This window comes from Podarcis liolepis (assembly GCF_965112155.1).
Source record: "Podarcis liolepis genome assembly, chromosome: 18".
Lineage (NCBI taxonomy): Eukaryota > Metazoa > Chordata > Lepidosauria > Squamata > Lacertidae > Podarcis > Podarcis liolepis.
This window is the reverse complement of record NC_139572.1, coordinates 9445047-9457983: the sequence shown is the minus strand read 5'-3', so window position 1 is coordinate 9457983 and position 12937 is coordinate 9445047. Positions and strand designations below refer to the sequence as shown.

The window sequence follows — 12937 nt, the reverse complement described above, 5'->3', positions numbered from 1 at the left end:
ACGCCGCCCCCGCCGCCATCTTGCTTTTAAAGTTTGAAGCTTCCCTCTCAAGGCCTTCCTGGGCTTCTCATTGGCTGGTCGTCGCAATGACTGACTGCCCGGTTGCCCAGTAAAAAGAGGAACGGGGAGGGACTGGTAGGCGGGGAAAAAGAGAATCCTCTCTGAGGATAGGTTGAAAAGGGGCATCAGGCCTCTGCCCCTTTTCCTTTCCCCGCCCGCCCTGTTGATTGGTCTGGAGTTGATGTTTACGTCACTTGATTGACGGTGCCGTTAGCTATTTGTCCGCTTCCCCCATTCAGCCTAAGACAGACATAGAGGACTCGGTACTTTTGTCCGCAGACAAGAATTCCGGCTTATTTTGGGAGGCTTGGCTAAACCCCATAGAGTTTTTCTTTTCTTTTTGCATTTACACCCTGACTTTATTTATTCATGCCATCTATTTGCATTCATTCATTCATTCATCTATTTATTTATTTATTTATTTATTTATTCATGCCATTTATTTGCATCCATCCATTTATTTGCACTGATTTATTTTGCGTTCCTTCTATTAAAATTCATTGACTGCTTTCCCCTTCATTGCATTTCCACCGTTTATTTATTCATTCAGTTTAAGGGGTGCATTATCCACCCTCTCTTTTTTAAAAAAAATTATTAGATTTTTCACAATTATAACAAAAACCACGAAGCAGAATGACACACAAAAACAGAAAAAACGAAAAATGCATCAATGAACGAAAGAAGAAAAAAAGGAACAATAAACAGATAAACAATAACAACAAACTTAATTCTTTACAAATCCAACCTTTTAAACATCTTGGTTGGCTTCCTCTAGTCCCTCCCTTCTGAGTTTCCTTGTAGTTAAAAGTAACAGCTTTCCAATATCGTTTTAAAACTAAAACAATTTCCAATTATAGTCCATCTTACTCACTTTTCTTAATATTCTCAATCAATCAATCTTTATTACCAAACAAATCATTACAAATCAATACACAATTCCTACAGCCTATTATATTCTAAATCCAATTTATTTAATTATAACTTAATCCTAGGCCTATTTGTTTCTTTCAACTAATTTCTATTTTTTTATATTACAATATTTATCCAAATAGTCCTTAAATTTCCTCCAGTCCTCTTCAAACTCCTCTTCTTTCTGGTCGCGGATTCTTCCAGTCAGGTCAGCTAGCTCCAAAAAGTCCATTATCTTCATCTGCCAATCTTCCATTGTTGGCAGTGTTCATTATCCACCCTCTCTACTTTATTTCCTGATTGCATCTACATCCTTTTCTGTGCCAGCCTTCTTTATATCTTTATATCTTATATCTTATATCTACTTCAACCAGGGTGATTCAGTTGCATTCCAGCTTTCTGGAAGGGAAACAAGCAAAAACCCCAATCTATTGCAGAATCGCGTCTTCCAACAAACAGTTTCTCTTTTGCAAGACGTTTGGAAGTGAGAACTACAAATCCCAGCATCCATTGCGAGGAGAGGGGCACCCATATGGTTCTTCCCTTCCCACACTTCCGGTCTGGTTTGCAAGGAGTCTGAATTTCGCAGCTGGGTTTTGTCTGTGTCTGGGAACGATCACTGGTTTTCCAGGTTGCTTGCGTTTGGAACAAAAGGGGTCGAGGTAGGTGGTTTTCCAGGAAAAGGGAGAGGTCATTTATGGGATGCAATATAATTGCTTTGGATGGGAGGATAAAGGATGCTAAGCGGATAATATTTGGTACAAAACCTTCTTTTTGTACAGTATTTGGAAAGCTCAGCTATTATGGGGATGGGGAGGAGCTGCCAAGCCCTGCAAAGATAATTCGTATAAGTTTATTCTTCTGGTTGCAAAGGAAAATAAGAAAGATGACCCTAATCAGTTGTGCAGCCAATTTCAGTTTTTGTGTGTGAAATTGTCATGATTTTTGCAAATCTCTCTCTTAGCTTTGCAAACTACACCAAGCTATCATGCTAGCTGAATGATAAAAGCCGGGATCAGAGCATGATAGCCTAGCTCTTGCAAGGGACATTGTTTTCAACGCTGCAGCTCTGTTCTTGCAGAGCTTGGTCTTGCCAGGAGCAACAGACAACCGAGTGAAGAAATGGATATGATATGTGGTAGAATCAGAGATAAAGAAAGTTAACTGTACTGTACATAAGAGTAGACCATCTCTTGCTCCATGAACTTATCTGATCTGCTTTTAAAGCCTTAAATGTTCCTGCAGCAGGGAGTTCCATAAGTCATCATCAACCTTTATTATGGTCCAGAGACCCCAAAAAATCGTTACAAAGCTATACACAATTCATACAGCCTACCTCCAGGTTAAAGAAGCATTTCGTTCAGACTTAAAGATAGGGAACATTGGTTCTTGCAACCACCGATAAAAACTTGGCCACTGCTAATGTTCTAGCATTTGTCCGGTCTTCCAATAGGAACCTGACATAGTGAGCCTCTGATTTTCTCAGGAAAGGTACCAGCAAGGGTAATATCAGTTCAGCCCTGGCTTGCTCATATTTCGCACAGTGCAGCAAAATATGTTTTATGGAATCGATGTCTTGAGCACACGAGCAAAGTCTGTCCTGGTAGGGAACTCCTCTCAACCTGCCATCCAACACTGCAGAGGGAAAGATATTTAGTCTGGCTTTGGTGAAAAGCCTTCGATAATTTGGTACTGTCAGGTTTTTAATGTAAGATGTTAACTTAAAAACATGCCCATATTGCACTCCTACTGCCAGCGGACTACAGATTGCGTGTGATTGAGATCGCAAGTCACTGTGTGCATAAGTTAATTTTGCATTGCTCCAAGGACTTTACCAGATCCACCACAAATCTTTTGCCTGTTGGGTTTCCTTCTACTTTTTACATTTCGTACATAATCAAAAAGTTACATTGGGTTTCAAATAGACAGCTCAGCAACGTCACCTTGTTTACTTTACATTCCTAAGCAAAATGTAAATTGTCTCAAATTTATATTGCGGATACATCTTACTATTTTGCCTGAAGAAAATCTATGGGGCTGGACAGCACAAATGTTATCACTGTAGAAAAGCTTCAACTCATTTTGGTTCTAAAAATCACGCATTGTAAGGATAATTTGGGAAAGGGTGTTTTTCATGCTATTAAATTGATAATTGACTGCTGTGTATTCTCTGCCGCATACCTCTTGAGTAACAATTTCTGGGAGTTTTAATTCAAGAGAGTTTTTGCACTCAGGACGTGACATCCGATGCCCTTTTAAATGTACTGTGGGAAGGGAGATTTGTTTGTTTGTTTGTTTATTATTGTTATTATTTCTATTTATTGTTATTTATTGCATCTGTATCCCGGCCATATACCCGCAGGTCTCAGGGCGGTTCATAACATAACATTACCATATAAAAAACACAAAATACATAATAAAAACAAGAATGTTGGATTATTTGTTTGCTTCTGTTCTTATTTTTATTATATATTTTATGGTTTTTACATACAGTGGTGCCCTGCAAGACGAATGCCTCGCAAGACGGAAAACTCGCTAGACGAAAGAGTTTTCCGTTTTGGAGGTGCTTTGCAAAACGAATCTCCTATGGGCTTGCTTCGCAAGACGAAAATGTCTTGCGAGTTCCTGCGGGTTCCCCCCCTTTTTCTAAGCCGCTAAGCCGCTTATCAGCTGATCCGATAAGCTGATAAGCCGCTAAAAGCCGCTAATAGCGCTAATCCGCTAATCCGTCAATGGGCTTGCTTCGCAAGACGAAAAAACCGCTAGACAAAGAGAATCACAGAACGGATTCTTTTCGTCTTGCGAGGCACCACTGTAGTAATGTTGTGTTGTGACTTTCCCTGAATTATTGTTATTATTAGGCCATGGTGAAAACAGGAGGCTGGATTAGACTGATCCAGCAGCCAGGCTTTTCTTGTGTCCTTATGGAACCTCCAGGTCCAGTGGCAGTCTATCTGGATTCGTAGGTTCTTAGGGGTATTTGGCCACTGTGAGGACAGGAGGCCCTTTGGCCCGATGTCCTTGTGTTCCTGATCAGGGCTCCCCCTATTCTGGATCCGTTGCCCCCCACAATGGAGCTGTCACCCCCCAAAACCGTGTTGCTTTCTCCCCTTTCTAGGAAGGCCTTCCGCAACAGCAAACCTGGACTCCCCGCTTGACCGTGGGGCCCTGATGGACACCTCGGAGCCCAGCAGTGCGACGGAGGAGGAGGAGGAGAAGGTGACGGCCGAGCAGCGCCCCAGGACCCGCTCCAACCCTGAGGGCGCCGAAGACCGGACCCTGAGCGCCCAGGCAAGCGTGGGCAGCCGCAGCGAGGGGGAAGGGGAGGCGGCCAGCACGGGCGACAGCCCCCAGAGCGCCACAGCCACCAATGGGAAAGGCTGGCCTCCCACAGTCCCGCCCACCGAGTTCCAGGTCAGGACGCCACGGGTCAACTGCCCGGAAAAAGTGGTGAGTAGCTTATTCTGTCCTCGACTTTTTCGGGCCAGCCCCAACTTAGTCCCATGAGCTCATCCTAGAAGAGGCGGTTTTATGGACAGTTTGGGATAGCTCAGTTGGTAGAGCATGAGACTCTTGATCTCAGGATCGTGGGTTTGAGCCCCGCGTTAGGTATTGCACGGGGTTGGGATGGATGACCCTCGGGGTCCCTTCCAACCCTACAATTGTTCTATGGAACATGACCTTGATATTCTCTCTCTCTCTTTCAGATCATCTGCCTTGACCTCTCGGAGGAAATGTCCCACTCGAAACTGGAGTCGTTCAACGGGTGAGTGGCCGTTCTGGTCGGCGGACATTTTTCTGTTGCGGAACTACAATGTTTTATTCTGTTTTTTGATGTTTTATTCTGTTTTTAATTTGTTGGGAGTTGCCCAAAGTGGCTGGGGAAACCCAGCCAGATGGGCGGGATATAAATAAGAAATTATTATTAATATTATTGTTTCTGTTTCACATTGTGATGGAAGTTCTTTTTTTAAAAAAAGTTGTTTTATTTGCAATTTCAACATATCAAAATATCAAAACATCTCATATTCATTATTTTCCCCCTTCCCTCCCCCCCGAGACTTCCCTCAGCTCCTCTCTCTGATTTTTCAACGCATATACTATAAAATTGTATAAATCCTTATATTATCTATCTGCTATGTTAGCAATCAGTAAATCTGTGTATGTTTATTCAAAACCTGCCAAGGAGTCCAATTCATTTTGTTGTCTTTTTAAAGTAATTTGTAAGGAGTTCCCATTCAAAGAAGTCACAGTTGTCCTTATCTTGCAATTTATATGTGGGCATCTTCTCTCTCTCTGGAAGGTCGAAAACCAACGCTCTGAACATTTCCCAGAAGATGATAGAGATGTTCGTGCGGACCAAGCACAAAATCGACAAGAGCCATGAGTTTGCGCTGGTGGTGGTCAACAACGACGTCACCTGGGTACGTTTCTGTCTCTTTTCTCTGACCACCCATTTGACTGCAGACTGCTCAGGGGTGGCGGTTTTTATTGTCCCCCCCCCCAACTGTGGCAGCTTCTGACCAGCCTCGTCACATTTCGCACAACAGTTGTGTTTCTTTGCCCAGGCCCTTTAGCCCTGGAATTGGAGTAGATGCTAGAATCGTAGAATTGTAGAGCTGGAAGGGCATAGCTGTCAACCGTCCCTTATTTGGCAGGAAAGTCCCTTATCCCAGCGCCGTGTCCCGCTGCTGTCCCTTATTGATGATGTCCCTTCAATTTCCCGGGTTTCAAAGGAAGCAGCTCCTCTCCCTCCCTCCCTGCCGGCCAGGGAGGAGGGAGGCTCCAACTGTGTTGCTTGGCTGCGTTGCTCACCCAATAAGGAGTCTAAGAACGACTGGGGGGTGGAGCTTGCATGCCTTGTGCCCATCAAATCGGCCGCGTTGCCTGGGGACTCGCCTTTGCTCAGCGCTTCCCAGCGGAGAGGTGACGGTGGTTTCCCTTGCTGCATCCCCTTTGCCGGGTTGCTGCACTGTGGGAACCACCGCTTGAGGCTTCGTTTGGCTGCTGGCTGGGCTTTCTGCCTTTGGCTCGGAGGGGCTCAGAAGTTGAACATACCTGTTCTCTGAAAATCCCTTATTTTGGCTGCTGATTCCTTATTTTCAAGGCTGCTGGTCCCTTATTTTCAAATCTGTAAGTTGACAGCTATGCCTAAGGGTCATCAAGTCCTACCCGCGGCAAGACAGGAATCTTTCGCCTGACGTGGGGCTACATTATAGGCAATTATATGAGATGTCTAAAGAAGACAACAAGAAAGGATTTAGTTACACCATTTCTGGATTTCAAAAGGAAGTCATCGAAGGGAAAGCAAAGTTGCTGAAGGGTGCATATAGTATTCCGCTAGAATGGGAAACAAAAGATGAGGAGATGAAATCGGTCATGATCAAATGGGCACAAGATATAGGACATAACACGCAATTCGAAGATTGGGAAAAACTGTGGAAAACAGACTTAAAATTTACAGATTGTTCTCTTCTGAAAGAAAATTACATGAAAATGATGTATAGATGGTATATAACACCAGTACAGATAGCAGAAATGTATAAAACTGGGTCAAACATATGTTGGAAATGTAAAGAAAAGGAAGGGAAATGTGGTGGGAATGCAGAGAAATTAAAAAAAATTGGTAAATGATATACAATGAGTTGAAGAAAATGTTTAAAATGACATTTGTAAAAAGAGCTATCTCATGTTTTCTGCTCCATCCCTTCGGACAGTTTGGGTGCCCTTCCCCACCTTCTCAACCTCCGTTTTTTTGCGGGGAGGTAAATAACTGTAATAGGTATGAGTTACTCGTGCGTAAACTGGTGCCTTTCTCGGTTAATTTGCCTTGTTAAACCTTTCTGACTGCACAGCCCCTTCTCATCGTGGCTGCCTCAGTCGCTGGCAGAATCCGTGAGCGGGCGTTTCTTGAACCTCTTCCAACATAAAAGTTGTTTGACACCCAGTCTCCTCCTCCTCTCACTGTGCGGGAGTCTTCTGCGCAGGGAAGGCGTGGGTAGCGGAGGACCTGGGCTCCTCACTGATGTCCAGTGAAGAGTCCTGGAGCCCTCTCTCCGATTCCCCCGTCTGCCCCCCTTTATCCCTGGTGTTGCGCTGATTGGCTTCCCCCTCTACTGAGCTGTTTCTCCCCCTGCTGCTGGGTCCTTCGCCAGCATCATCTGGGAGCCTCCCCTTCGCCTCTCGCTCCGATGTCAGTTCCCTAACAATAACCTTCCTGCTTGTAGCTTTTCCTTTGTCTTGCGATGTTCAAGGAGTTCAGGGATACTTTTAAAAAACAAATTTATAAGTTGTGTGCCCTTCTTTCTCAATTTGATCCTTTTACACGATTGCGTGTTTTTGGTGGTATTTTGGGCATTGTGGGTCCTGCCATTATTTTTATTGATTACAGTTTAGTAATCCTTTATTGTAATTGCAAGGTGTAAACTGCTTAATTATTACCGTATTTTTCGCTCTATAAGACGCACCAGACTATAAGATGCACCTAGTTTTTGGAGGAGGAAAACAAGAAAAAATAATATTTTGAATCTCAGAAGCCAGAACAGCAAGAGGGATTGCTGCGCAGCGAAAGCAGCAATCCCTCTTGCTGTTCTGGCTTCTGGGGTAGCTGCGCAGCCTGCATTCGCTCCATAAGACACACAGACATTTCCCCTTACTTTTTGGGAGGGAAAAGGTGAGCCTTATAGAGCAAAAAACACGGTAACTGCTGATTTTTAATTTTACTGTTGGCTGGTGTATTCTAATGGATAGCTGAATATTGCTTTATTTGATATAAGCCGTTTAGTTTAAAGTTAAGTTTTTATTGTGACTTTTTGTACTGGGTCATGTTTGTAAACTGCCTTGTGTGCCTTTCTAACATAGAAAGGCGGAAGACAAATCAAACGTGAAATGAATTGAAGAGGGATAATCACCTGCTTTCTGCTTTTCTTCCCCTACCCCTCCAGCTCTCTGGATTCACCTCTGATCCTAGAGAAGTTTGCAGCTGTTTGTATGACCTGGAGACAGTGGTGTGCAAGTCCTTCAGTATCCTTCTCACCATGTGCTGGCGGAATTGCGGCGGGTTGGGCTGGATGACCTGTGGGGGGTCCCTGATTTAGGGGATTTAGGAATCTGGACTGGGAGGGGCTGGATACCAGTTGGGGCAAGAGCACACTGCAGAGAATTATCCACCTTAACGTTTCTCCCTCTTTGAAGATCTCGAAGGTCTTTTCAGCCTCATGTAAGTTTCTCCCGGTGGGACGGGCATTGGGTTGTTCCTGGGATGTTTCAGACCCAGGGCTTCAGAGAAGAAACCCTTTCCCTGGGGGATGCCAGCGGGGACTAGACCCCTGGGACCTTCTGTACTACCGCACTGTGACCCACCCCTTAAAAATAAGGCGCTAGTCCTCATGTTCCTGTGTGAACTGCTGAGTCGAGCAGGAATGATCCTGGTTGCCAGTGGCGTAGCGTGGGGGGTGCAGGGGGGGCCGGCCGCACCGGGCGCAACATCTGGGGGTTAGGGTTAGGGGGCGCAAATCCACGGGTTAGGGGGCGCAAATTACTTGCCTTGCCCCGGGTGCTGACAACCCACGCTACGCCACTGCTGGTTGCCTTATGAACAGGGGAAGTGGGATTTTCCCGTTGATCCCTCTAGCTCAGGGGGCGGGTGCGGGGCTAGGGGAGCCTGCAGGAAACCTGCTATCAGTCCAGTCCCCGGACCCAAATTTCCCTCCTTCTCCCTCATCTACGCAGACAGCAGAAGACAGAGCTGCCCGTGACGGAGAATGTGCAAAGCATCCCACCGCCGTACGTGGTCAGAACCATCCTGGTTTATAGCCGGCCAGCTTGCCATCCTCCGGTCACAATCACGGAACAGATGAAGGTGCCCATTCCTTTTTTCTTTCTTTCTTTTTTTAAAAAATATTTTTTGTTGTTGTTTAGTCGTTTAGTCGTGTCCAACTCTTCGTGTGACCCCCTGGACCAGAGCACGCCAGGCACTCCTGTCTTCCACTGCCTCCTGCAGTTTGGTCAAACTCATGCTGGTAGCTTCGAGAACACTGTCCCACCATCGCGTCCTCTGTCGTCCCCTTCTCCTTGCGCCCTCCATCTTTCCCAACATCAGGGTCTTTTCCAGGGAGGCTTCTCTTCTCATGAGGTGGCCAAAGTCTTGGAGTCTCAGCTTCAGGATCTGTCCTTCCAGTGAGCACTCAGGGCTGATTTCCTTCAGAATGGAGAGGTTTGATCTTCTTGCAGTCCATGGGACTCTCAAGAGTCTCCTCCAGCACCATAACTCAAAAGCTCTCACCAGTCGCTCCTAGAAGCTGCCAGCAGGCGGCAGTGGCCACATCCCAGGATTGGCTTTGACTGGCTGACTGATCCAGATGAGGGGAGCTGATGGGCCTCGGACCCTCAGTGAGTTAGGGGCTTCCCCTGCATGCGAAGACCCGCTCTGGTGGATGGAGCGGATGAGACCAAGTGGGCCCAGTGGTCAAGAAGACAGTTTCTGCCCATGCCATAAATAATAATAATAATAATAATAATACATTTTTATTTATACCCCACCCTTCCCGGTTCAAAAACCGGGCTCAGGGTGGCTAACAACAAATTTAAAACACTTAATTGATGCAACGAAAAACAGCATAAAATACGGTATAAAACGTGAATAACTATAAATTCAGAATTCAAAAATCAGTTTGGGGCAAAATCCATCCAATAAACATTAGATGATCACCAGGGCTAGCTGGCTAAATTAGTCCTATTTGGGCCAGCGTAGAGACCAGGGGAGAATTAGCTTTGAGATCCCAGAGCAGGCAATCTTCATAAAAAGGGAAGGGAAGGGAAATAAAAGATCAGGTTGAATTCAAATTAAAGGCCAGGTGGAATAGCTCTGTCTTACAGGCCCTGTGGAAGGAGGTTAAATCCTGAAGGGCCCTGGTCTCCTGGGACAGAGCATTCCACCAGGTCGGAGCCATCACTGAGAAGGCCCTGGCCCTGGTGGAGGATAGTCTGACTTCCTTAGGGCCCGGGACCTCTAAACTATGATTATTCATGGACCTTAAGGTCCTCTGCGGGGCAGACCAGGAGAGGCGGTCCTGTAAATAAAGGGAAGTGAGGGGCAGGTGGGGCTCATCCACCTGGGAAGGGAGCCCATCTAGGAGAAGGAAAACTCTGGTCCCAATCCTCCGCTGCCTCGTGCGACATCTTCGGGAGAAGAAAAGGCTCAGGAGTAGACCTTTCGCAACTCTGGAGCGGAGTCCCTAAGACGGGTTGGACGGCGCCTTGTACGCCTGTTTCTGGCAACTCCTGCAGCCCAGCTGGTGCCAAACGTCTTGCTCTGCTTCCCTTTGGACCCCATCAGCAAGGTCAAGGGTGTGTGTGTCAGGAAATCTAGCCTCTCGGGAGAAACTGGCCACTCTCCAGGCACCCGGCTTGATCTCCTGTTGACCTCCCTGTCTGCATTCCCGAGCAGGATCCAGGCTAGGTCACGATCGGCGATCCTCCTCAAGCGTGAGAAGAACACACCACTCTTCCCTGCCCCCAGGCAGGGGAAAGAGATAGACAGAAATGTATTTACATGCCTTTATTTCTGTCTTTGCAGTGTTACAGAGAAACACGTCTGCTCTCTTCAAACTCCAACAGCGGAGAGACAAACTCCACCTCCTGTACTTCCTGTACAGTTCAAATTGCACTCTGAGCTACATCCGGTGCTCAGCACTGTGAATAGACTGTCCCTCTGTTCCCACGGAACAGTCCCAACATTCCCATTATGTTTTGCTTTCATGCTAGCAGCTGCTCGTGGCCGCATTGCTTCTATATCGTAACAGGGGGTCCTGTCGCCTGGGCAGCCCAGGACCTCCAGACATGGCCCAGACTTGCGCCCCGGGGAGGGCACTTGGGTACTGTTAGTGCAGCAGTTTGGCTTCACTCCATTGCCTCTTGAGACAGATGGATGCCAACTAGTGAATTTCACTGGCATCTATACCATGCTTCCATTTGTGACCGTGCTGCTGCTGTTGTCTTTTCTGCACAGAAAATGCTCCAGTGCCCTTATTACTACTTTGACGTGCTCTACATCCACAACGGCTTCGAGGACAAAGAGGAGGAAACCAGCTGGAAGGTAAACGGCATCTCTGGGCCAGGAAGTGGGCAGGGACCCTGAGGTTCCCTAGATGTTGCCAGTCATCTCTCAGCAGCCAGCTTGGCCAAGTTCAGGAGCAGATTGCTGGCAAGATCTCACTCCACTGCTGAGAGAGATGCGCTGATTGTGGCTGCCAGACTAGTGACTGGGAGCAGCCTCTGAGAACATATAACACTGGCTGCCAGCACTTTTCCGAGCACCCTTAAAAGTGTTGGTGCAGACCTTTAAAGACCTAAATGGCCTCAGCCCTGAAGGAGCGTCTCCACCGCCATCATTCAGCTCCATCAGACACCGAGGTCCACCTCTGAGGGTCTTCCGGGGGCTCTCTCCCGGCGAGAAAAGAAGTTACAGGGAACTGGGCAGAGGGCCTTCTCAGTGGTGGCACCCTCCCTGTAGAACACCCTCCCAGCAGATGTCAAGGAGATAAAAATCTTTATGACTTTTAGAAGACACCTCGTATAGGGAAGTTTGTAATGTTTGATGTTTTAGTATATTCTGATATATGCTGTGAGCAGCCCAGACTGTTCATCATCATCATGGTGGAAACCTTGGAATATGCAGAGACGACAAAATTGACAGCGCCGATGAAAGATACAAATTTCGAATCTTTCACAGGTGACTAGAAACCCTTTCTAGTCTATGTATAAAAAGTTTTCCCCTGTGCAAAGACCGCAGCGGGGTTTGAAGTGTAAGAAAATAGCAGCAAATATTTTTATAAAACATGTTAGAGAGCATGAAATTAGGTAAAACAGAATTGTAAAACATAATAATAATAATAGTAATAATAATAAATAATGTTATTTGTACCCCTGCCCATCTGGGTTGCCCCAGTCACTCTGGGCGGCTTCCAGCATATATGAAAAGATAATGGAACATTAAAAACTTCCCTATACAAGGCTGCCTTCAGATGTCTTCTGTTTCAGAGTTACTTATCCCCTTGACGTGCAATTTGGGTTATAAACATTGATGTTGGGTCAGCGGGAAGTTGCTAATCTGTTGAATTGGAATATGATTGTTGAGTAACATATGTAGCTTTCTATATGGAAAAAAGACTATTATTATGCTATGTTATATGCATAGCCGCCCAGCGGCTGGGGCAACCTAGTCTTGTGGGCAGGGTACAAATAATAAAATTATTGCCATCACTATACCTTTACGGTTCCTCTCTCCTCTCCAGGAGACGTTTGCTTTCTTCAGCAACCTGGACAGCAAAGGCACCAACTACAAGTACGAAGTGTCGCTGACCGGGCCGGCCGTGGAGCTGCACAACTGCATGGCCAAACTCCTTGCCCATCCGCTGCAGAGACCCTTCCAGACCCACGCCTCCTACAGCATGCTGGAGGAAGAGGAGGCGGTGGAGATTGAGGCCGTCGTGTGACTTGGGGGGGGGGGGGAGACACGGACCTGAAGGACACACGCACACACACGCACACACTTTGCAAAACATATGGCAGGCCTGCAAACGTATCTCTGCAGCCCACCTTCCTCGTGCCCTTAGCATTGTTAGGGATTTAACTCTCTGGGTGTTTCTTCGGTAAATGCAAGCTGTCTGTCAGTTTCTCCCCCCCTCCAAAGCAGTTGCCAGATATTGCTGGGGGGGGGCTGGGGGAACGACTTAGGGGTGTAAGAAGTTGGCTACCCTCCTTTTTCATGGTCCGTAGTGAAGTGGAAGGGAGAAACAGATGTTGAATGTCAACTGATTAAAAAGGCCTTTCCAATGGTTAAAGCGGCCCGTCTCTGGAGATTTATTTGCGTTCTGGGAATTTAAGAGGGGTTCCCCCCCCCCTTATTTCTTTTTGAATAAATTTAATTAGATTTTATAAGGAGATATACATGCCTCTTCTGGTCTGG

At 46.4% G+C, this 12937-nt stretch overlaps 1 protein-coding gene across 2 annotated transcripts; it reads left to right on the top strand.

The window, feature by feature from the left end:
- The first annotated feature begins 12 nt into the window (after positions 1-12).
- On the top strand, positions 13-12812 carry BABAM1 (BRISC and BRCA1 A complex member 1). 2 transcript variants are annotated; one of them, XM_083484113.1, is made up of 9 exons: positions 13-135; positions 4088-4419; positions 4677-4735; positions 5273-5393; positions 7914-7992; positions 8164-8188; positions 8701-8830; positions 10979-11065; positions 12264-12812. In XM_083484113.1, exons 2-9 carry the CDS (start codon positions 4141-4143, stop codon positions 12462-12464), a joined length of 981 nt encoding a protein of 326 aa, XP_083340239.1. In that variant the 5' UTR covers positions 13-135; positions 4088-4140; the 3' UTR covers positions 12465-12812. The 2 variants fall into 2 exon arrangements, with proteins under 2 accessions (XP_083340239.1, XP_083340238.1); XM_083484112.1 differs by lacking the exon at positions 13-135 and adding an exon at positions 1493-1631.
- The last annotated feature ends 125 nt before the right edge of the window (positions 12813-12937 follow it).